Here is a 25,813-nt window from a genome sequence, read left to right as displayed (position 1 = left end):
GTTTATTGTTTCATTCAGTCTCTTAGCGGTATTATTCTGTATCCTGGTTACAACGAGACCCTTGGTTTTCTCAGGCCTCCGATGAGATGATTTCTTTGTTTACCTGAGCAGTTTGTCAGTTCCGTGAGGATTTTTTCCCCAAAATTTCTGATTTTTTTTCCCGTCCACTAAATTGCAGCGATTTGCACGTGACTGGGCAGAAGGTTCAGACTGTGTACCTGCTTGAAGGTAGAAACACAAAAAGGAGATAGTATTTCCTTTCTCATACACCCACATAAGTGTGTGTAAGGACGCATGTGGACACTTGTCTGCCCCATCCATCTATCTATCCATCCATCCATCCATCTATCTATCCATCCATCCATCCATCCATCTCCTGGCAGAGACGTGAGGTTGCTTGTGTACCCCCGTGCTCATCCATCCATCCATCCATCCATCCATCCATCCATCCATCCATCCATCCATCCATCTAACATCTAAATGTTGCAAAATTCAAAAGAGACAGGCACTTGAAGGCAGGACTGGGTCCCAAAGGGAGTTTACTTCCTAGATTTGGGTGGTAAAAGCATGAAATCCTCACCGTCTAACCATGTGGTGAGTCACGTTGGCATAAAGCTGGTGACACCTCCTGGCAGCGTCCCTCTCCTCCCCATACAGGAGGGTGGCTGCGGGCAGCCACCAGCGCCACTGTATGTTGCACAATCCCCTATACTGTAAGACTGGGTAAATATTGACGACGACTTTGCACTTTGCATTCGCCACTTGCGGAGCTTCCTTCTCCTTTCCAGACACGCACGCAGAGCCCAAGATGAAGGTTGAGTTTGCTCCTTTCTCCACGCCACTGCAGAGAAGGCTTCAGACGGCATCGGTGGTTCAATGGGTCTTCAGCTTCCTAGGTCTAGGTAAGAGACGTCTCCTTTTCCGTCTCTGAGAAGGCTTTTGCCCCAACTCCTTCTCTCCCCGACCCCAAGGAAGAGCTGGGACTGAAGTTCTGGGACCAAAGGAAAGTGGCAGTAAAGGCATCTTCTGGGACCCTGCAGTGAATCCCAGGCCATGTGAGGACAAGTGATTCACAGCAGACATCGCACTCGCATGTCTCTGTCTCGCTGTATGAAGAGCAGTGTGGGAGGCTCTATCTCACTAAAGCATTTCCCCCCCCCCCCCTTTTTTTTTTTTTGGTTTCTTCTTGCCACCCAATCTGAGCACGGTGGCCCTAGGGAAACGCATGGCTGGGCATCTACGCTTGGGGACATCTACGGATCTTACACAGCAGCTGTGTAGGGTTTCAGCTTCTCCAGCTCTTTATCTTCAGTGTTTTCCTGGTCTAAGGCAATGCCCTGCCCAGCATTAGTCATGGAAAATGGCATTCCCATACCTGAGGAATGGTAGGATGGGAAGGGCATGGGGGACTCTGCTTTGCAACCCTGGGAACAGACACTTCGCTTTGTACAGATGTCCCCTGCACACCCTAAAACGGCATTTTTCCAGAGAAACCCAAGCAGGTTGGGAAAGAGACACATTAGCAAACTGGGACCCAGACAAATTCACTGTGGAGGGCATCAGGTGCTGATGGAAATGGGAGACATGCAGGTTTGGATAGGACACACTGGAAAATGAGGAGATGGGAGACCCAGAGCCAGGTTATCAGAGAATGCAAACTCTCTGAGGTGATTTACAGCCAAACTGGAAGGTGACATCCCAGTTTCTCATGCCAGTTCTTAATCTCAGGTGGGATCTGTGTAAAGCTTCTGCGTTATTGTGGCAGGACACTTGTTGACTGGTCGCAGTACTCAGAGGTGGCAGATATTTGTGTATATATGGGTCCTGGCACACAAACATCTCCAAAACAATCCCTGCAGAGAAAGCATAGGCTATGCTTCAGAGACTCGTTAAGTTTCTGAGATATCTCCAGCCAAACTCTGCCACAGACCTGGGGCTGAATAGCCACTTTTGCACCAGTATCTGATGGACTGGAGCACTGGGCCATACTGGTCCAGACGGTGTAGCTGTTTGCATGCTTCTTGGCATAGGTTTGGCCTGTGCTAAGCAACACTCTGCCAAACTACACGTTGGCACAGTCTGGGCACTGGCAGCGGCCAGGGACCGTTGCTGGTTGCCAGGGTGGGTGAGGCTGTCCTTTATGGGAAGAGAAGAGAATTCGCAACGTGGACATGACTGGGCAATGCCGTTCACCTGCTGCGTCAGCAAATGAACTCTGCTGAGGTGCTTCGGAGAGGTGTAATCAGTGTGGCCCCCTGGGTTGCTCTGGGACAAGCTGGAGGACATCCCTTCTGAGATGGAGGGGAATTCCTGGTGCGGCAGTGGTGGCACAGCCAGCTGAGCTACCACAAAGCATGGTTATGACATGTCAGAGTGCAGGGCACCTGGTGTCATCCCATACTTGTGTTGTAAACCTTGGGTTCTTCTAGTGCAGAAGAGATCCCAGCGGAGATCAACCTTCCCCTGCACACCAGAGACCACCTTGCAGGAGAACACATGGGTTAATGGCGCAGGGGAGGGGAGATCTGGGAAAAGCCGTGCAGCCTCACACCCAACCGGCCACATTGGGACATTCTGAGGTGCTCTGTAGCTCCCTCTCTCCCAGCCCCCAGATTTCCTTCCATGGTGGCTGGATGGGATGGGGCGCAGTAGAGATGTTAACAAGGGATACAACATCACATCCCCACTCCCAGCATGGATGCAGCTGGGACTTACGGAGCTCTAATAGTGTTTTCCAGCAAAACATCTTGCACTGTAGGTTTGTCCCTTCCCTTCTGGGTATCGGTTTCTAGCTTGCTCTTGACTTTTCAGTGATGGAAACAACTTCTGGAGCCAGCAGAAAATGGGCAAGAGGGAGGAATTTTCCGCAGTTGGAGGGTAATGTGGAGCTGCTCAAAATGCAGGCTCTGCTTCCCGCAGGGAAATACAGCTTGATCCGAATGAGGGGGAGACCCAAACCCACACCTCCTCCATGGCTGGCCTTCCAGAGATTACTGCCTTTCCCTGGAATGGTTTTACTTTGATTTTGGGTTTGTTTTTTTTTTTTTTGATACAATCTGAAACCAAAAACCAGTTAATAAATGCTATAAGAATGGCATTAGAAAAGTGATAACCAAACCTTGTGGAGCAATTCCAGCTGGTTTGATTCATTTTACAAAGTTTGTTTAAGCCTAGAGTTCCCACCCAAAAGCTCCCGGTTTAACAACCGCGACAGCTTGATGCTAAGGGATACCCTCAATTTCACCCCATGAGCTGCCAAACCCCCCGTGCCACTCTCGGTTATAGTCCTCGGGCACAGAGATCAGACCTTCCGTGGGCAGGATTGGGCCGCCGGCTGCTCCTTTCTGAGACAGGCTCGTCCCGCTGCTGCCAGAAAAGGGCTCCTGAAAACACCCGGCGTTAGCACAGCCCTTCGGCTGGAGATGGTGACGCTAACCGCCGCCGCTGTTACCATGGTTGTGGGAATGCATCCCCCGAGAAGCCAAGCACCGGGCGAGGGGTTCATTCATCCTCCGCGGGTGCTGGGTGAGCGCAGCAGCTCGAGCCCGGTGCTGGCAGGGAGCTCTGCCGCAGCGTCTCTCGCAACAGGCAGGCATTGTCCGTCTTTCTTGGGGACGCTCCTTGCAAGGGCGCAGAGACAAAAGGTGACATTTGCTTCCAATGCTGGCAGCTGCTGGAAGCAGAGGGCACGGTGCAAGGATGGGATGCAGGGCACGGAGTGGGAAACCCGTTGCTTCCCCACTGCAGCATCCCAGTACTGACCAGTGTCCCCTCCTAATGCAGTGGAACCAGTCTTCTGCAGGGCACCGAAATTAGCAGGCTGGTGTCCAGACCTGCTGCAATGCTTCCTGCTGCCTCTCTCATTCCTGGTCTCCATGGACTTGGGCATGGGCATCCGTCCAGATAGACCATGCAGAAGCGTTAGTGTAGGGCTGAACCTGTGCAAACAAACCCAGGGCAGGGGCAGGAGACTTGTGCACGTTGCCTCTGCGGATCCAGCGTACGGCACCCAGCCTTTGAACCGTTTCAGTCACCAAGGTTGGCTCAAAGGGCACGTGGTGCCAGCATAAGCCAGGCCTCCTTGACAGCTGAGCATAGTCCACAGCCTGGGACAGCCTGGCCAGGCCACCAGGCTTTGCTGTGCTGAGGGTACAGGTGGATGGAGAGCAGCCCTGAGGAGAGGGACTTTGGGGTGTTGGTGGGTGAGAAGCTCACCATGAGCCGGCAATGTGCGCTGGCAGCCCAGCGAGCCCCCGGCACCCCGGGCTGCATCCCCGGCAGCGTGGCCAGCAGGGCGAGGGGGGGACTGTGCCCCTCTGCTGCGCTCTGCTCTGCTCTGGGGAGACCCCCCCCAGTGCTGCCTCCAGCTCGGGGGCCTCAGCACAGGAGAGACATGGAGCTGGTGGAGCGGGGCCAGAGGAGGCCCCGGAGCTGCTGGGAGGGCTGGAGCCCCTCTGCTGGGAGGACAGGCTGGGAGAGGTGGGGGGGTTCAGCCTGGAGAAGAGAAGGCTCCGGGGAGACCTCAGAGCCCCTTCCAGTGCCTAAAGGGGCTCCAGGAGAGCTGGGGAGGGACTCTGGATCAGGGAGGGGAGCGATGGGACGAGGGGGAACAGTTTTACACTGGAAGAGGGGAGATTGAGATGAGATATCAGGAAGAAATTGTTGACTGTGAGGGTGGTGAGCCCCTGGTGCAGGTTGCCCAGAGCAGCTGTGTCTGCCCCATGCCTGGAGGTGTTCAAGGCCAGGTTGGACGGGGCTTGGAGCCACCTGGGCTGGTGGGAGGTGTCCCTGCCCATGGCAGGGGGGTGGAACAAGATGGTCTTTAAGGTCCCTTCCAACTCTAACCATTCTATGAGCCTAAGATCTGTGCAGGCTGTCACTGTCAGGGATTCTGGGCTGGCATTGGGGACCTCAGCAATGTGCACCTTGCAAACCCTCCTGAAAACTACAATATGAGTCTGAATCACCCTGGGGCTGCTGCGATGCCAAAAATCTCTTTCCATAGGCTGCTATTTTCCCCGTTTCTGGCTGAATGAGCAAATGCTGGGTTAGCAGCAATGTTGGGTCCAGCAGCACCTTGATGGGGCATAGTCCCTGTTTGGACTTGGCCAGAAAATTCTTCTTTGTGCTTTGTAGCATGTGGCTCACTTGGAGCCCATGGCATATACATGTGTATTTTCTGTTATATGCCCATGTTTTTATCCAGGGAGGGATTTGCAGCTCAAAACTTAATAACTAATTAACACAAAATACCCACCAACAAACACTTAATTTTTGCTCTGAGCTTCTTTGAGGGAGACCAACCCAGGAAACCACTTGTCCTGTCGGGAGATCCAAGAAAGCCATCACATCCACACGGACGTGCCCTGTATTTGTTAACTCCCATATAGCCACGAAGATGTGAGGTGCAGGGTCCTGGATCATGAAGACCTGCTTCAGAAGCACCCCTGGTTGACAGGCTGGATACAGATCTTGGTGGTCCTGCAGTCCAGGAATGTCCTACTACTGCCTCACCGAGAACCACACCTCACCACCAACAACCACAGACAAACGTCCCTGCATCTGGCCTGTGCAGAAACTGTGAGATTTAGGGTCTGTATGGATTTTTCCTTCTGGTCAAGCGCCCTTTGGTTTTGGTTTGAGTTTGAAGGTGTCTTTCTTCACTTTCCATGACAGTGTAGACAGGGCAGCAGCTAATCTCAGCCCAGCCTAGGATTCTCTGGCCATTTTCAGGTAAAGGAACTGATGTGATTGCAAAGACATGCATGATGCTCTTAGACCTCCTCTTGCAGCCCATGGTGACGTCTGCCTTGAAAGGACTCTGTGTAAGGGCTTAAGCCATTTTATAGCAATTTAGCACGTGCAGTTGGACTACCTAGCAAGAGTCCAGACCTGCAGAAGGAGGAGATGAGGATCACATCTGTTTACAACCGGACCCCCAAACCTCCCTGTTCCTTCTAAGTATACAACCATGGCTTGAGAGATTGCAGCCTGAGGCTGGGAATCAGGGGTGTTTTCAGGGCAGAAAGGTGGAAGGTAGATACTGTAGTGATGTTATGGCTGAATACTAAAGGTAATTGTCCTCTCCTTTCCTTTAAAGAGTACTGTAAAGGCAGCGAGGCAGAGCCATCTTACAATCACATCTCATTGCCATTTGTGTGCCTGATGCACCTGCAGTCCCCATCCTCACCAGAGAGCTTGCTCCCATGGAGAGCTTGACCAAGCTGGGTGTTGGAACTAGATGGTCTTTAAGCTCCCTTCCAACCCAAAACATTCTAAGATTCTATACTGGAGAGTTTGTCTGGCTCTCCAGAGCCCTGGCAGACGACAGGGTTCAAAGATGGGTTTCTAATGAACCAGGGACTTGCCGATTTCTTCCCGTCCCCATCATAACACGGACTGTTGTCTCTTCCAGCAACGTTTCTGAGACCCGACAGCCCTTTGCGGGTTGTTTTGTGGGCACAGCAGGTTGTACGTAGGCTGGAATTTGGCCTCAGGAGGGGGATATCTGCTGAGGTTCTCTGGCCAAGAGCCTAATGCCATGTTCATGATATCCTTTAAAGTGTTTGCCTGGCAGGTGGCCCAGAAAATGACAATTGTTTGTAGGAAAGCAGATGCTGAGGGAAATATGGCTCTCATCTGGGCAGCTTTGAAGTGGTCCCCAGTCCAGGGAGGGGCAGGCAAGAAACCCTCAACGTTCCTCATTTCCCTCTTGGGATTCCCCCTGAGGGAAGAAGGCAATGATTATGGGGAACAGCCTCACAACAAGCCAATATTCCCGTTTGCCACCCATGCCTTCTGCCCTGTCCTGCAGAAAAGAAGCAGTACAGGTGAGGGGGTGGCTTTGGGTTGTCCTTGCTGCTCTGCCTCTGGGAGCTGACCCGTGGAGGAAGGGGAGTGTGTGTTCCCCTCCAGCGTGAATTCAGGAGAGACTCAGGATTTGCAGGAATAAATCTTGCTTCCTGGTGCACAGTCCTTCCCTCCAGCCCTGAGCTCAAATGGATGCAGGATTTGGCCCTTTCTTGGGTGGGATGTTATTTTTCAGCGGCTTGGAGAGCAGGGATACTCTAAGATGTGAAGAGTCACGTGGGTAACCTAAAAGAGGCTGGATTGGTGCTGATGAAGGGACCCTGGAGCCAGACTGAAGAGCACAAAGTCTTGTGCAGTGGGACTGGTGGTGGTGGACCTAGACTGGGGACCTGGTGTGGCTTTTGGGAAGCCGCAATGCAGCTCTGTGGCAAATATCTTGCCACTGGTGGCCCGGAAAATCTTCGTGTCTAACTGATGGGATTGCGTTGCCTCTGCTATGTTTTCATTGAAGATTTTGAGGACATAACACATGGATGTCTGCAAGAAAGTTGGAAGGGGGACAGCAATCTCCCTTGGTCCAAGCAGCCACGGTGACTCCCCCTCGCACACCAGGCAGTGGTAGAGAGTGTCCCCTTCTCACCAAAATACAGCCCATAAATAACCATGTGTCTGGGATTGGTTTGGATGCAGACAGTAGGATTTAACTGTACATTTTCTGGAACTTTCTTGTCTCTTTGGTCCCATCCATAGCAACTTTTAGAGGGAGGACCCATGCTAGGACTCAAATGTGCTCCTCTCCCAGAGAAAAAAAAAAATTTAATATGCAAATGAATCGCATCACAAATTAATAATTATATAATTGCAAGATAAAGCCTCACTTGAATGATAAGTGCGTGGATTTGGACCAGAACAACTCCTTCATTTTGCAGAAGGTACTTTGAGCTCTTTGAGCTTTGCACGGTGTGATAAAAAGAGAATTAGGCGTTGCACAGTTTTGCAGCAGACTTGATGACCTGGCTTCCAGGAGCAGTAAAATTGCAACCTCCGCATTGTTCCTCAAGCGGTGTTTATGTGTCATGCGGACCCTGGAGCTCCATTTCGTGCTGTAGGCTATTTTTCCCAAGAGTTATAAAGGCTGTGTCTGCGGCACTTGAAAGGAGTGGCGCCAGGTAGGAGCAGTGGTTTGTTCTGACCTGGAGGATGCATCGCGGGGTAGACCTGTTGCTCTGCAGAGAGCTGCACTGTTTCCCCATGCACTCTGTTAGTGTCTGCCCAGGCGCCTGCCGCAGTGTCTTTACCTATATGAGGACAGAAGATCCCATTTCAGCTTTTAAGAAGATTTAGGATCCTGCTAGATTATTGTTTGGTTGTTTTGTTTTTTTTTTTCCCCCTGTAGGAATTATCAGTACCATCACGGCAGTGTTTTAAAAAGGGGCAGGGATTTGTTTTCACACGCAAAGCCCTGGGATCAGGGTGGCTTATCACAAAAAAAAAACCCCAAACAACCCTACAAACCAGACCTACTTATCTATCCTTAAGTAAAAGCAAACAGGAGGTACAGGAGGTCCTAAATGAGGACTTGGTATACTTCTCTGACAGGCCTTAGCTGAGATGAGTTGGAGAGGGCAGGTGCCAGGTGACTCCCAAAAATGTAAATCCGGGTCTCAGAGGATGGAGGGCATGGATGACGCATCTATCTCACAGCTGAAGCTGAACAGGGCATCTCCATCCTTGTGTCCTTCATCCCTGGGTGCCAGGTGAAGACCCACAGAAGAACAAAATACATAGCTCACCACACATGAGCTGGGGAAGGCAAAGAGCTTGGATGAATGGCATTGTTTTTTAGCTCAGATTCCCCCTTCCCAGACAACACCAAGGCTTCCAGAGGGACAGATGGAGAGGACACAGGTCTTCCCAGGCTCTTTTTAGGGCATCTGCTTTACCAGGTGGCAGCTTGGTGGCCATCAGCGCTACCCAGTCTCTGTGCAGACAGACAGTGTTGGGCTTGGGTGGGATTTGATGTACCAAGTGATGCTTGTTTGTACACAGACTTTTCCTCTCTTGTTCCCATGCCAAAACACAGGGCATGAGGGAAGTGGGAGGTAGAGGGCAAAGCTGAGCACTGACTGGAAGCAGCTCAGAAAAGTCTTTAATGACTTGGGAAAGTCCCAAGTCATTAATGTCTTAGAGAATGAAATAGAGCATTCTTATAAAATCTGTGATGACACCGAGTGAAAAGGATTGAAAATCCTCCAGAAGCCAGGACTAGAGTGAACCCGAGAAGTGGAGAAAAAGGTCCAAAATCAATAAGAAAAAACTCAATAAAGAGTAAAATCTTATCTATGGGAAGATAAAAAATTAAAAATCCAAGACACAATTAAAATGGGGAATCGATAGCTCAGGACAAAGCTATTAGGAACTGTACAGACATTGCATAGTGCCCCGTTTTGCTGCTGTTGCAAAATACCGGGTGTCATCAGGGGGTATTAACAGGAGTTTTGGGGTATAACACGGGCATTATCGTTGTAGATGTTAGACTGACTCCAGAGAAAAGCCAGACAGCAAAGGGATAGAGACCTGATGCACAAGTACCCTCTGGATGCAGTGAGGTCCATCAGTCTTGTGAGAAGAGGGGGACGTGGTGGCCTTTGGAGAAATAGGATGTTGCTGCAAGAATGGTGCTTGGTTGCTCTCCAGGTTCCTGGGGCACAGAGGAAAGAAATCATCTCTTTTCATCAAAGGTGCCTTCACACTGATACAACTAATTCAGCAACAAGCCCAGTGAAGGCTTGGGCTCCATCCCAGGTCCAAAAAGACAGAGTCCCTTCAAGTGAACCATTCCTCTCTCAGTGCCCACTTAACCCAACTTCCAACTCACTGTCTGACTTTTCTCTCAGCACAGTGCTGCACAGCTGCCTTCATCGCGCTCTTCTTCACCCGTTTTTGGCTGATCGGTGCCCTCTATGCTGCATGGTGGTTCATAGACAGGGAAAAACCCAGCAAGGGCGGGAGGCGGATCAATGCCCTCCGGAACAGCATCGTCTGGAGGTACATGAGGGACTATTTCCCCATCACGGTAAGTGCCACTGATCCCATCGGCTCTTAGGAGATTCAGGGACCTCCTTAGTGTTTGGAGGCAGTCTGGGGCCAGCAGCTGTGGCATGGAGTGTGCTTGGAAGTCAATGTTCAAGGCTTGAGGCAGGATTGTGTTCCCAGCTCTCAGATTACTGCAAAACTGAAAAAATGTAGACCACCATTTCCACAACCACATCCTTTAATCATCTGACTTTTACCCACCCATTTAACCTCACTGCATTCCAGAAATTAGAGAGATCTCCCCTTGCCTGTTTTCCTTGTGGGTATTGTGACACGTGCTCTTGAGGTTGATCAGCATTTACCCAGTGGACACAAGGTCAAGTTTTGACCAAAATCCAAGAGGTCCTGGTGCCCTGCAAGGTCAGAATTCCCTTCTGCTGGATGGGTAAAGCTGGGTGGGCACTGGGCAGTCTCACAGAGTTGCTTTTCCCCTGAAAGGGACTTCTGTGACATTTCCACATTTACTTTAATGTATGTGGCAAGCCTTTGACCTTAACCTTTAGCTGGTATCCCCTTGGCATGGCATGAATGCATGGACCAGCATGAGGTCCTGCCTCAGACCCATCACAAGTCGGAACAAATCTGAGCAATGTAGCAGAAGAGTTCATTGGGCCGTGCAAGGGACTGAGTTTCTAGGGTAAAACAAGCTAGAGGAATTTGTAAGATAATTACTTTAATGAAATATCGCCTGTTGAAGGAACTCAGATGGGATGTGTATATCTGGTTAGAGATAGCCTGGAGTCAGGAGCTGGGTGCTGCAGTCAGGGTAAAATGAAGCGGGGAGCCCAAACAGCCAAAGGGCTCATCAGCCTAAAGGAAAAAGAAAAGTGCAGGTTGAGAGTCCATCCAGCATAGAGTATGGCCTGGAATAAGGATTAGGGGGAGCTGGAGCAAAGAGAGGGCCAGAGATGACGTGCCCAAGGTCACCCATCAACCAGAAGTAAGAACTAGCTCTTTCGAATCGCAACCCCGCAATTCAAGCATAAAACATGAGGTTTCTCTCTTCAGTTTGTCAGGGAGAAAAAAACAACACACATCCCCAATACAACACACCCAAAATTTTCAATTTCCTGGAGTGCAGACTGCAAGATTAGTGTGAAAGAAGATTAATTTAGGGCAGAAGTCAAGACTGGGCAAAAAATGAGAAGATGAGGTCTGTCTGGATCTCTTCTTCCATATGAGTGGATCTTACGTATACTTGTATTATAACAACTCAGATGGGCACATCTGCCCCTAAAATGATGGTGCCTAAAACGTGTCTTCTGATGTCACAACAACCCCTTTTTCAGGCCACAACTCAGTACAATATTGACCCTAATGCTGCAGGTAAACAGGGGTTTGGGCAAGCCACAACCTGGTTACACAGAGAGCAAACGTCGCTCCTCTTCGTCAGAGTAGAAACATCACTTGCTATCAAAACAAAGTGCATCCAGAAGAGCAACACCATGGATATACTTAGATCTGCCTGTAAAGGCACCACCTCCAGGATACTCCAAAAAGCAAATGTTGCACTAGGAAAATCGGAGCTTTTTTTTTTCCCTTGATTTTCCCTACTCTCCTTTCAATTTTCATCTCATCCCCAATATGCCTCTTGGGATAAGGTGAAGGAGCAAAGGGCAGTGTTGTCTGTGACCTTGTCTGGTTAGTGGCACACAGCACTGTGCAAGCTGGGATTGCCTCTCACCGGACCTGGGTGCAACTAGTAGAGATAGATCACAGAACCCCAGAATCATAGAATCTCCTAGATTGGAAAAGACCTGTAAGATCATCTAGTCCAATCCTTAACCTAACACTGACAAGCCCACCACTAAACCATGTCCCTGAGCACTATATCTACATGACCTTTAAATACCTCCAGGGACGGGGACTCCACCACTGCCCTGGGTACCACATTCCAACACCTGATGACACTTTCAGTAAAGAAATTCTTCTGAATAGCCAATCTAAACTTCCACTGGCACAACTTGAAGCCATTTCCTCTTGTTCTATCACCTGTTATTTGACAGAATAGGTTGACTTCCACCTCTCTGCAACCTCCTTTTGGACAGTTGTAGAGAGCGAGAAGGTCTCCCCTCAGCCTCCTTTTCTCCAGGCTGAACACCCCCAGTTCCCTCAGCCACTCCTCGTAAGACTTGTGCTCCAGACCCCTCACCAGCTCCGTTGCCCTTCTCTGGACACACTCCAGCACCTCAATGTCCTTCTTGTGGTGAGGGCCCCACAACTGAACACTACTGAAGATGTGGCCTCACCAGTGCCGAGTACAGGGGTAAACAGATGTGTGGGGTTGAACCAGAGCATCACCCTCCCTTTCCACTGCTGTAGACAATTCAAGCAAATCCACTCAATTTTGTGCTGGGAGCTGGCACACACTAGCCAAACTTCCCATGTCTCAGCTGGGTGAACTGCATCTCCAAGTTGCCTCTCTACAAAACCATCCATCAGAGTAAGTCTACCTTGCATGCGTCCTACTGCCATTGTGTTTCTTTGCTCAAAGGCATGCGGAAAGTGATGCTGAGAACCTGCAGAGAGTTATTTTATGGCTGATCTCAGAGTTTAACTTGTGATTTAAGGGCTTCTGGATGAGCTTCAAAGCAAGGTCCCCAAAAGTATATCATAGTCTTCTGGGGAGGAATGGGAACATGTCTCAGGAAAGCTTGTGCTGAGTTTTACCATAAGGCACAGGTAATATTTTATGACGTTTAATAGGAAACACCAAGTGGGTTCCCAATAAATTATTCTCAAGGTTGCCTTTGAAAACGCTAAAATTGCCACGAGCTATTTATGTGGCTGTAATGATTATATGCAATGTATATTCTGTAAATTATTTTTGGCCATAAGCTGCTGCTTGGCCCGTGTTGGACCAACCTCTCTGCTAAAACTTAGCTGCCAGAGACACCTCTTCTCCTGTCCCTTTGTAAGGCCATGCAAAGCTCCTCCTGAACACTGCACTGCTTTGTCCGTCTGTCCTTCCCTCACTGGGTGCTACCGCCAGGCAGAGAGGAGCTGGCTGGATGACCAGTAAGACCAGTAGAGGGAGCATGGCTACTGGGGTTTGTCTGCAGCTCACTGGGTGAAGGCAGGGACTGTTCCGGGGAGCCTTTCTCCCCACTGGTCTGGGAGAAGGCAGAAGGGGGTCCACAAAAGGAGAGCAGAAAATAAAAACATGATAAAAAGGGTGTTATCACCGAGCAATCACATAACGTTATCTCCTTAAAACATTTTCTCAGTCTTCTACACCTCCACTCAAGGACTTCCTAAGACAGAATATAGGATTTTACAGCCCTTGCTGAATGCAGCTTCTACCTGTTGCCACTACAAGAGCATGGAAAAAACTTTGGCATCCCCAACATCCCACAGCAGGGAGGTCCCCGGGTGAACCACTCAGTGTGAAGACCTCCCTGCTCATTTCACTGGAAACTCCCTGGTTACCCCAAGCAAACCCTGTCCCACCTACCCATGCCACTCCTGGTTTTATACTCCGTTATATCCCCCATCCACCAATCTTTTTTCCCCACCTAAAAACCCCAAATGTGTTTGCTTCCTTGCGTGGAAGGCATTTAATTTCATACTGCTGAGCACCAGCTGATTTGTTCCTAGCAGCATGGGAGATAAGGGTCGTAAATATTGCTTTTGTCATCCCGTGTGCTGCGCCCACGAGGAGGTGAGCTGAGCTGTCAGTCTGAGTGTGCACATCTGGATGCTCCCATGGACCTCCCACTGGTCCAAAACCCCAGCCAGAACAGGGGCACACGGGGAGTGGGAATTGGGGAGACGGACGGGTGGGTACCCAGCACCCCGGGGCCGTATTTGTGTGTTGATTGAGTTCGTTCAACCCTGGAGGATTAGTCATTCTGGGAAGATTAAATGCGGCTCCTAATCCCCCCAGATCCCGGCAGCAACCTCAGCATGGCCGAGCACCGGCGTTTGGAGGCAGAGCTGCCCGTTATTTTATTTTAGGAAGTGGCTTTAAATGCCGCCTTTAAAGGATCCCTGGGCGTGTTTGCTGTTGTGGAAGCAAAGAGAGGTTGGGAGGAGCATCTGTTTTCCGGGGATCCGGGCAGCGTGAATTCGCGCTTTGCTGCAGCGAGCGGTTGTGGGAACGTGCCGGCTCCGAGCCGTGCCTGCGCAGAGCGTGCAAGGAGCACCCTCTGCCGATACCATCCTTGCACAAGTCCCGCTCTGCTGCTCAGGTTATTTCCCCTAATATGTATAATAATATAAAATAATAGAAATAATAATATAAAATACTATATATAATAACATAAAATAATATATATAATAATATAAAATACAGCTAGCTGTATTTTAGTTAGGGGTTTAGGAGTTATAGGGTCGGGCAGGACCTGGATGAGTCTGGGTGATTTTAAATAGGGGATGAGAAAAAAGCACTGAGAATCCAAGGGCCAGTCCAGCACATTGCCCAGGAAAGTTATTTCTTCTTCTGCCCCTCTACTCCACTCTCGTGACACCACACCTGGAGTACTGCATCCAGCTCTGGAGTCCCCAACAGAAGGACATGGACCTGCTGGAGCATGTCCAGAGGAGGGCCACGAGGATGATCCGAGGGCTAGAGCACCTCTCCTATGAGGAGAGGCTGAGTGAGTTGGGGCTGTTCAGCCTGGAGAAGAGAAGGCTCCGGGGAGGTCTTATTGCGGCCTTCCAGTACCTAAAGGGGGCCTACAGGAGAGCTGGGGAAGGACGTTTTACTCGAGCATGTAGCGATAGGATGAGGGGGAATGGCTTTAAACTGGAAGAGGGCAGGTTCAAATTAAACATTAGGAAGAAGTTTTTCACTTTGAGGGTGGTGAGGCACTGGAACAGGTTGCCCAGAGCAGCTGTGGCTGTCCCATCCCTGGAGGTGTTCAAGGCCAGGCTGGACATGTCCTTGGGCAACCTGGGCTGGTGGGAGGTGTCCCTGCCCATGGCAGGGGGGTTGGAACTCGATGATCTTCAAGGTCCTTTCCAACTTAAACCATCCTATGATTCTATGATTCAACCATCTGTATTTTAACCCTGTTCTTGTCCTTTTTTATACGCCCTCATGATATGCCTGCTATACATGGCTGAGCTCAGCTGGAGAAATATACCAAAAGCGGGGACAATATACCAAAAGGGTGCAAAATGAATCTGTTTGGGGCAGGCTACAGTTGAACAGATACCCAGTGATGCCTGCTGTGGGTTGATGTTGCCTCCAGAGAGATTTTTATACCTTGGACTGCTCTACCTATGATACATTCAATAAGAATTCAATCATCTCTCTGTCGCTGCCAGGTCTCTGCTCAAACCCTTAACTCCATTCTCACAGTCCCTTCCCCATCATTAATCAGCATGGCATCTTTATTATGAAGGATACACACAGCTTTACAGTAAAAAAAAACAAATTTTCTCCATCACATGGCGAAGTGAATGCACAACTTTTTGCTCTGAGGGTGGTGAGTCCCTGGCCCAGGTTGCCCCGAGAAGCTGTGGCTGCCCCATCCCTGGAAGTGTTCAAGGCCAGGTTGGATGGGGCTTTGAGCAACCTGGTGTGGTGGGAGGTGTCCCTGCCTATGGCAGAGGGGTTGGAACTAGATGATCTTCAAGGTCCTTTCTAACCTAAACCATTCTATGATTCTATGATCTTCACTGCTTCTTCCCCACCTGCCTCATCCCCTGCTGCCAGTCACCAACCTCCCCCATACAGCCAAGGTGCTTTGGTAGCCTCAGCTGAGGAGAACCATGGATGTGCAGGAGGTGAGAACAGGGATGAAATGGGGAAAGCGTAAATTTGAAGATCCATCTCTACCATAGTCCTCAAAAACACCCTCTCTCTTGCTGACTATAAATTGGGTCTGGATGCTTGGCTAAGAAAAGGCATTTCAACTTTAGATAGCACAACCTGGGTTTATGAGATAAATCTAGCAGCGAGAAGCTAAAATTAAAGTCTTAGAGGGACAAATCTTGTCTTCAAGTGCTGTCATCATTCAGAGCAACTCCAGCAGGCACCACATTGCCAGCTTTATTCAGAGCAGCCTGAAAAGTGCCTGCTGTGTGGAGAAGGTCCCTGTGGTCTTCACTGCACTGTTTTCCCCCTTGTGAAGAATCACAGGACATTTCTTACCAGTCTTGGGGTTATCTAAGTGCCAGTTGGACCTTATTATCTATAGCAATTGGCAGAGTCCCAAACTCTGTCATTGTGCTTGGGGACTTGCTGGCATTATTGTTTTTTAGTTAGCGTAACTAAAATGAGTTCCTGGAGAATTAGTTGACCTTTAGGAGCTGTGACTTGGGATGTCTCCATCCCATAGCTCATTCATTCGCACAATTGCTTAAACCATGACGGGGGTTATTTGAGTGTGTTGCGGTTCCGGGGAAGGACAAAGCGTTGCAGAGAGGGCACAGCCCATGTTCCCGTGAACCAAGGCCTGCCAGGAACGTTTTCCTTTTTTTCATAGAAGAGTGGTATTATTTGTAACCGGGGATTTTGTGTCGTGGCCCATGACGTTAAATATCATTTCTGATTTCCAGCAGTCTTGGCTGTTCACTTTGCTTCCTTCTGTTGGCTGGAGGAGAGAAAAGGGATTGTTAGGACACAAGCAAGACATGGTCAAATGGCCCAACGCCACCTCTCTCTCCTTTTCTGAGGATCTTCTCTGTCCCATGTCTTGGGCCTCTCTCCTCTGCCCTGGGGTGACCTTAAGTAAGAGAAGACGTCACTGCTGAAGTCAGGTCCACGGGTGTCCCACCACCTGCACTGTCAAGCAATGTACTAAACCACTGGATAAGGGAGGTCCTACAAGAGCCCAAGAACAGCATCCCACAAGAACAATGGAAGACTTGGGTATTTTGGAGCTGCTATCCTTATCCAGCTTTGGGAGTGAGGGTGATTAAGTTCCATCCTAACTGAATTTAAACCCACCTGGCTGGTCACACACCCCGATACTTGATGCAAACAGATCTGACCTGGCATTGTGGCACCTGGAGAAAACCCCAGTGCCCAAAACCCTCTTTCTCCAACTGCCCCTCTCAGACTCACACCATTTCTGGGGCCTGAAACACATAGAATCATAGAATTGTTGAGGTTGAAAAGGACCTTTAAGATCATCAAGCCCAACCATTAACCTAACCTGACAAAACCACTTCTAAACCATGTCCTCAAGTACCACATCTACCCTTTTTTTAAACACCTCCAGAGATGGTGAATCCACCACCTCCCTGGGCACTCTATTCAAATGTTTAATAACCTTTTCAGTGAAAAAAATTTTCCTAATATCCAATCTAAACCTCCCCTGGCATAACTTGAACCCATTTCCTCTCATCCTATCACTTGTCACAACACCTCAATGTCCTTCTTGTACTGAGGGGCCTGAACACAGTACTCGAGGTGGGGCCTCACCAGTGCCGAGTACAGGGGGATGATCACTGCCCCAGTCCTGATGGCCACATTGTTCCTGATACAGGCCAGGAGGCCGTTGGCCTTCTTGGCCACCTGGGCACACTGCTGGCTCATATTCAGCCGGCTGTTGACCAGCACCTCCAGGTCCTTCTCCACCAGGCAGCTTTCCAGCCACTCCTCCCCAAGCCTGTAGTGCTGCATGGGGTTGGTGTGACCCAAGTGATCCAGCACTTGGCCTTGTTGAACCTCATACCATTGGCCTCGGCCTATTGGTCCAGCCTGTCCAGATCCCTTTGTAGGGCCATCCTACCCTCAAGCAGATCAACACACCCGCCTAGCTTAGTGTCATCTGCAAACTTACTGAGGGTGCATTCGATCCCCTTGTCCAGGTCATTGATAAAGATATTAAAGAGAAACGGCTCCAGCACCAAGCCCAGCACCATCTTCCTCGGCAGCTGCTGGCAGTACTCAGATAATTGCCCTTCTTTTGGTCTCCCATTCAGGCACCCTTGGGTAGGCTACGTGCTTCTCTTTGCCTTGGCACAATTTCTCCTTCTTTGGATCTGGCTGGGTTTCTGGATTTCTCTGCTGGGTTTTATACCGCAGTGAATCTGCCTGTATGTTTCATCTTGCCAGAGATGCTCTTTGGTGGTGCCAGGGTGAGCAGCAAGGGACCCGAGGATTTGCTTAGGACAAAGTTGAAAGGAGGTTTATCCTACTTAAGAGCAGATTAATGAACATAACATCCTGGGAAACAGAGGTTGGGGCCAGAGAAGGATAGAAATACAATAGTAATTCAATTTGGGAGACTTTAAATGAAGAAGGCACAAGCTTGCTGACCGGCTTTCCTGACCACATCCTCCTCTGCTCTGCGAATGGCTGTGGGGGTGATGCCATGCACAGACTCCCTGTCTCCCATCACATGTTCATCCGCCCCTCAGGATGCAATGTCACAGCATGTCAGTGCTCTCCATGAATGCATGTCCCTGGCACAGCAAGCACCGTGCAGTGCTCATGCTCGTCTCAACTTGACTTGATCTAATTCCTCACTTAACGACTTTTTAATCCCTCCAGCCCTGCTGGCTGGGGGCCTGGGTATCACTTCATCTCCAGGGCGTGCTGGAGCACCCAGCCCTCCAACCTTTTGGACTCAGGGAGAATTTTACTTTCCTCAAGCATCAGCGCACCAGCCTTACACAGGGAACGTCCCATCCTCCCTCTTCCCATGGTTTGGGGCAGGACTGTCCAGTCCGTAGGGGACAACCAGGAAACCCCAGCCACATCTTGAAGGGTGAATTAAAGCAGCCTTGTTAAACCCCTGCTGAACTCCTGTGCTGATACCGTCACTCAAAATCCCTAATTCCAATTAGCTTAATTCAACTCCAAAATGAATTTAAAAGAAAAAAACAAAAACAAAAACAAACCAAAACAAATACAAAACGAAGGCTACTGTAATTCCAGCTAAGAGCATCTACTTGGGATGTTAATACGGTTTAACTAATCCAGTTTAAAATTAATTTGGATTAATTTCCTTGAGATCCTTGCTGGTACATAGGCTCTTACCAGAGCTCCTGAAAGTCTGTGTATGCATTTCCCTAGCGCAGCTGAGAGTGCATGGAGCAGGTCCCACCGCATCCCTGCAGGAGTTGGGGAAACCAGGGCAGGGTTTCACCCATGTCTTGGACCCCCTTGTGAGTAGACAGAGTAAAGGGGGGTTTCTGCTACAGAGTAATCACTGTGAGCACTGATCAACTGTAGCTGTCAAAATATTTCTCCATGAAGGAGAAGCATAAAGAGACCTCATCCTCCAAAACACAAATTTAAGTTCATTTGTTGGGAAGGCCAAGATCGCCCCAGATCTGGGATCTGGAAGGCCTCATCATACTTTTGACAAGGGGTCATTACCACTGTCAGCAGCCAAGAAGCAAGCCAGCATCCCAACCACGCCAAGGGGAAGCTAAGGGAAGCCAGCAAACCCACGGCTCAGTTTGGAGAGCACAACCCTGAGCTGATAACAGCCCTTCCCCTTTGGACCGTAGGTCATACGCATTAATCTGGCATCTCTCAGACCTCTGAGATGAGGAACTGCTCTTGTCTTACCAAGAAAACTTCGAGACAAACACTTGTCTGAGATGTTTACGCACAGACCGGCTTGGCTGGACCCTTAAGTCCTTTGACAATGATTAAAGGTTCAACTCACCCAGAAAGAGCAGAGCAGCAGATGCCATCCGGTGGGTGTGGAAACGACAACCTGTCCAAAGCAGGAGGGAGGAGAATCCCACCCCTCTGCACCTCAACCCCAGCCCCGTTAAAGCAGTGGGGGCTGGAGCGGAGGCGGGAGCTGGGCTGTGCGGTGTCAGGTATTAACTTTCCTGGCAGCTTGGGAACAGGATGTCGCGCGGAGATCAACCTCTGACAGGAGGAGGGGGAAGAAGTAAATAAACAGCGGGAACAATCGAGATGAGAGGATCAAGTTTCTGCGTTAAAGAGTTTCCAGAAGGAGAAGGGTGGTTTAGAGTCCAGGGGTCCGACCTGCGCCGTAAGAGACTTTGCCCAAGTCTCTGATACAGATTTCCTTCCCGGTAGTGTACAAGCTCTTTGGTTTCTCTGTAAGTTCTGGCCAAATCATCCCAATGCGAGCAGACACTGTGACAAAATTGGGACCTCCTCTCTCCTCCTTTGCTTACGGAGCCCAATCTACAAAGCTGAAAGAGGCAAATAATTCAACTAAGTCACTTCCCCCCGCCTTACGCTGGGGTGATCACCAAGGCAGCAGCTGGATGTCCCCTAGGGAGGGTTTTTCAGGATGTGTGGTGTCTTAGCACAGGTGAACTCTCTTATTGAAGCAGTTTTCACAGCTCAGCAGACAACCTGAATTCGGCTCCTCATTAGCAAAGAAGATGGTGTGACCTTGGGGTGCAGCCAAGCTGTCACCCCCCCCTTCTTGCCACCCCGCACACACAGAGATGGAGATTTAGCTGTTTACAACACACCCAAGTGTCTCGCCCCCCTGCTTATAAATCATGCAGAGATGAAAGGCTGTTTGGGAGCCGAAGATGAATGCAGGAAACATTGATGCAAGCTGAGATTACTCAAAAATGAGCAAACGGTGGCGGGGGCCATGGGCACTTAGTAATTCAGCCATCTGCCCCTCTTCCTGCCTAGGCACCTCCGCACCCGGGCAGCGGTGGGACTCTTGTTTGTCCGTTCCCCTCATTAGGAGCAGGCGCTTGAATGGGCACATGTGTACAGTCAACAGTGCCTTAGGACAGATGGAGAATTAGCCACGACATTAAGAAAGTAAAATACACCCTCGTGATTAACCTACGGTTCTGGCTGCTTCTAGGAAAACACACGCACCATTAGCTGCTCCCCGAGTGCGGATGGGACCGGGGTACTCGGAGGGGGGGCGCGCTAAAGCACGCAGGGTTTTGGTTCTTCCTGAGCACAAGCGCCTTTGAGCTGTTTGGAAATTCACGGTGGCTCTGCGATGGCTAACCTTGGAAAGGTTCATCCTTCCCCCGGTGCTGTGAGCATCCTCAGTACCCACAGAAAAGGTGCTGAGGCATCAGCGTTACGTTTTGACTGCATCTGCCTGGGTTATGCACATGCTGGCTGATGTTGGCATGGCAGGATCTTCTTTGGTGGCATAGCTGGAGGGTACGTTTGTCACACCAGCCCCTCTCTTCTGGAAGTCCATAGCAAGTGTAACCCACAGAGTCCAAACCCTGGTTGTCCCTGGTCTCCCTTTAATCATCCCCTCTTCTGCTGTGGCTCTCGTTCTCCCATGTAGCATCTCCCAGGCTCCAAACCCACTTTCCAACTGGCCAAGTATCCCAGCTAGCTGCTCAGCCAGCCCTCAAGGCCTGGCCATGGGCTGCACTGTATCTGCAAGCCATGCTCTCCATCTCCAAAGGCTGGGCATGGCCATTCTTTATTCCCTCCTCCCACTGAAATTGCAGCAACGTTGAGCAGACACCCATCGCTCTTTGGTGGACTCATGGATTACCTGGGCACCTAACACAGGCACAAGGGGCTGGGTTCTTGCAGGGTTTCCCCAATGGAATGAAAACCGTCAGCTTGCTCTCTTCAAGGTGATCCTTGAATCATCTGACACTTGCTTCAGGACAGGACAAACATTGGGTCCACTCCGTGCTGTTGAGGGAGGTGTCCCTGAGCCAGACAGCAGCTTTGTGTAGATCATTACTGGGGTGGTTCTGCACTCCCTTTGCTGTTCTGGTTGTGGGGTGAAGGGGGGGAAAAATAATCACCCTTTTCTCGCTTTTTAGCTTTTTTCCACATATTAGAAAATGTATTGGAGGACATTTTAAACAATGTAGGTTCCCAACAATATCTAGTCCAGCTCAAGGCAACGTGAGGAACTGTGCCATTGGAAATGGTATATTGAGCCTATGGATGGGAGGAGATGGAAATACAGGCAGTGAAAAATGATCAAGTTGTTCCAGGTGGCCTTTTCCAACAGAAGGCATGGTGGGTGGTAGGGACCTCCCTCCAGGAATCTCCTATCTGCTCTCCAAAGCCAGTTCTCCATCCCCCCAAGGTGACAGCACTAACTTATGGCCCCTTTTTGGTTCCATCCCCATGTCTAGCTGGTGAAGACGGCAGAGCTGGACCCTAGGCAGAACTACCTGATGGGATTTCATCCCCATGGCGTCCTGGCAGCAGGCGCCTTTATCAATTTCTGCACGGAGGCATCGGGCTTTTCCACGCTCTTCCCAGGCATCACCCCACACCTGATGATGCTCTCTCTGTGGTTTCGCATCCCCTTCTTCAGGGACTACCTGATGAGTGGAGGTAAGAAGGGCGGCAGCACAGGCAAGCGGTGAGAGGCGTGGACCACCAGAGGTGGCCCCCAAAAAACCCTCTGAAGTTAAAAATTGCCCTCCTAGATGTTATCTCTGTTGGTCAACCTCATAGAGCTCCCTCTGAGCTCAGGGCATCGCTGTGCCAGGTGCAGAGCAAGTTGTGAGCAGAAATGCTGAGACCAGCAGGGCAGGGTGGTCCCATATTTCTTTCTTTCCATGCAAACAACAATCAGGCTTGAAACAGGGGTTGCCACTAAAAGAAAGAGGAAACCTATTTTTCCAAAGCTGCTGCATCCAGGGAGCGAGGATGCAAACAGCAGCTCACACTGTTGCAATACCCCGTGGCAACAGAGGAAGAAAAAAATGAAAAGGAATAGGTAAAAAATTAAGTGGAGAGAGAAGGAAGGGAGTCTGGAAAGATTTTTGGAGGCTGACAGGATGTGGCCTCCATTTCTCACCAGTGGGCTTGGAGAATGGCCACATCTCCATCCAAATGGGCTCACGTCATGGGCAGGATTCAATAGACTAAACATAGGCATCTGTCTCTGTCTGAGATGCCCCAGGTCGCTCATCACCCTGTTTTCCATGTAAACTCTGGCTCCCGCTGCTGAAAAAATATTTACACGGAGATCGAGGAATCATAACAGTGAGATACCAGAGAGTTATGTCCCAGGCGAACGAAGGTTTAATCCCTGTAATGTGGGAGTTTGGTGCATAGCTCATTTTCAGGTCGATTGAATCAATTTGACAAAGAGGTTTTAATTTGCAAAGTATTTCAGCCCCTGAAACAAGGATTTAAAAAAAAAAAAATCAAAAAAATGTTGCTTTGTCATTTCTGAATTCATGATTTCTAACTTTTGCAAGTAAACATCAAGGGACCAAATTCTGCATTAAATTCCACTTTAAACTAGCAGCATCCACCAAAATCTGTGTGTGTTTTGACCTAAAGAAAATGTTTCACTGACTTTAGAATGATTCAGGATTGGACACGGTTTCATTTGACAACACACCAAAACAGAATTCCCCTGGGCCTTAATGCATCTAGTTCTCAGTTTACTTTTTTCCCGCTTTTTGCCCCATTTTGCACTTCTGGGCCAGACAGCAAAGGGATAATTATACATTCACACAGCAGAGCTGTGCATGAATCCAGCACCTTTCAGAGGAGCTGGGCTGAGATTTCCAAAATGTAGGAAAACTCTGAAAATAAAGCATCTAGCACCCCTCCAGAGCTGAATAATGGGGAAAAAACGGTACAGAGCAAACCACGGTCATGTGGGTTTAACAGATGCTCATTTTGTCTTCCTCTCTGCCCTCCAGGACTTGTCTCCTCCGACAAGGAGAGCGCGTCCTACGTGCTGCAGAAGCCGGAGGGTGGGAACATGTTGGCCATCATTGTCGGTGGGGCGCAGGAGGCGCTGGATGCCCGGCCGGGATCCTGCACTTTGCTGCTGAAGAACAGGAAGGGATTTGTCCGCCTGGCCATCCAGCACGGGTGATGCAGGGGATGGGGTCAAGGGGTGCTCAGGGAGGGAAGCTCTGGTCTGGGGTTGGTTAATGGGGTGTTTCTGCTGGTTTTGGAGAGGGGCCAAGAAGGTATTTTGGGGTCATCTTTGCTAATCATGCCACTACATTGGGTTTGGCTCCCCACAGCACCCCGCTGGTCCCCATCTTTTCCTTTGGGGAGAATGACCTCTTCGAGCAAGTGAGGAACCCCAAGGGCTCCTGGCTGAGACAGATCCAGCACCGGCTCCAGCAGATCATGGGCATCTCCCTTCCCCTCTTCCATGCACGAGGCATCTTCCAGTACAGCTTTGGGCTGGTACCCTACCGCCGGCCCATCTACACCGTGGGTAAGTCCTTCCTTGGCACATCATCACGATGCTGGCCACACTCAGCCTGGCCAAAGGAGGACCAGGGACAGTCCCTTGGCTGTGTCATCCTGCTGGGCTGGAGCATCATGCCAGAGAGCATGAGCTGTGGTGGGCTTGAAAGGTGTTGGCAAAGGAACATGCCCAATTGCTCCCATGTTGCATTGGTTTGGGATTCTGGCTTGGTCTTATGACAGAGCCCAGGTCACCTGGGCTGTGCTGGGAAAGCTCCAGAGCAAACATGGCCACCCCTGTGGGATGCAGCCAACCCCAACCCCAGTGCAACCTGCTGGTACGAACCACTACAATAACGTTGGGTCAAACAACTTCTAAGCCAACTTTACAAACACAAGTAGGACAACACCTAAGCAGTTTGCAGGTTTGCTCAGTGTCCCATGCAGACACAGCCGCAAACCTCAACATTTTTGCACATGAACAAGGCAAGCTGTTTTGATCACAGGCCATGCCCATGGGAGACCAAATTTCAATAGCCTTTGGTTTTGAAGAAGTTTTGCCTGGTATCAACACCTCCATGCTTGTCCCGCCAGAGCGGCTGATGCTCTGTGAATTAGTCTAATTAAAGTGGCTGTATGGAAAGGTCAGAGCTCGCCCCACTGATTTGGTTTGACAGCCAGCAATTACTTGTAATTGTTTTACAACCTGTTTGGATTGTCTCAATGGGTTTATGAGCTGTGCAGTATCACAAGGGCTCTTCATTAGTCTGATGAGGAGAAGCGTTACATGATGATGAAACCCTCCACCACTTGACAAACTCAATTTGAGTAAGGTACCAGAGCAAGAGAGGTCTCTCATGGACTTCCCTGTCCCCAGAGACCCAGTCCTGCTGCTGGAGGCTCTGGGAGATGGGAAGGGGCTTCTTCTAATTCTGGGAGTCAAATTAATTATATTTGACCTTGAAAAAAAGCAAGATTTTCTAAAGATATGTGGGTAGTTGGTGCTTAATAAAAATAAAAAAGTTTCACAGAAGCTTTAATCTGAGCAAAGTAGAAGCACCCCAATCGCTAGATAGTCTTGGGCTCCCCTGTGCCTCAGTTTCCCCATTTGCAATGCAGATTCCCAGGGCCACGTGGGAACAGCTTGGAAAGCCCAAACCAAATATTGGATGTTGTTGTCTTTACTCGCAGCACATCTGAGATGTTAGGAGCAGCTGGGATGCCGTACTTTTTACTTCAAAAAGCTACACAGAGGGTCTTTGGCATTAACCAACTTTGCAGATGGGTAGACTGGGGCAAAGAGAGATGTGATCTTGGAGACTAACAGCAGGGCCATGATCTGAACCTCCATCTCCCTACCTCCTTGGTTGTCCTACCTCCCAAAGCCCGGGACATGACTGGTCATATCGATCCATCCACAGCATCCTTGGAGAGGTGGACCCCAGCTCTGTGCCAAGATGTGCAAAGTATCCAGAGGGACCTCACACTGGCTCCTAATGCCTATGCTTGTTTTCCAGTTGGGAAGCCAATTCCAGTGCAGAGGAAGAAAAGACCGTCCGAGGAAGAGGTTGATCAAGTACATCAGAAATACCTAAACGAATTGTGCAAGCTCTTTGAGGAGCACAAAGCTAAATATAACATCCCAGAAGACAGACACCTGGAATTTATATAGAACTCATCAAGCAAGGTGAAACCATGGATCTCAAGCTTCAAGTTTTCCCCTGTCTCTGGAACTATTTCACAACCTCAACTTAGTCACAGTTAAGATATGGTCTGTACAGTGTAGGGAGAAGATTTTCCCAGCATTTTCATGGGTGTAGGGCCAGAGCTTTCATTTTTTCTCCCTGTAGGATACATAAAAATCATAGAGAAGAAGAAGAAGAA

The 25,813-nt window shown here is 49.7% G+C and overlaps 1 protein-coding gene across 1 annotated transcript; it reads left to right on the top strand.

Moving 5' to 3' along the window:
* Positions 1-808: 808 nt before the first annotated feature.
* MOGAT2 (monoacylglycerol O-acyltransferase 2) lies at positions 809-25,601 on the top strand (the record flags this gene model as incomplete). Its single annotated transcript, XM_082499508.1, has 6 exons — positions 809-902; positions 9,708-9,886; positions 21,892-22,096; positions 23,425-23,599; positions 23,758-23,957; positions 25,447-25,601. 6 exons carry the CDS (start codon positions 809-811, stop codon positions 25,599-25,601), a joined length of 1,008 nt encoding a protein of 335 aa, XP_082355634.1.
* Between the last annotated feature and the right edge of the window lie 212 nt (positions 25,602-25,813).

The sequence above is a fragment of the Vanellus vanellus genome (genome assembly GCF_965231255.1).
Source record: "Vanellus vanellus genome assembly, chromosome: 1".
Lineage (NCBI taxonomy): Eukaryota > Metazoa > Chordata > Aves > Charadriiformes > Charadriidae > Vanellus > Vanellus vanellus.
Note: the sequence above shows the minus strand (reverse complement) of the source record. Positions and strands in the feature narration are given on the sequence as shown.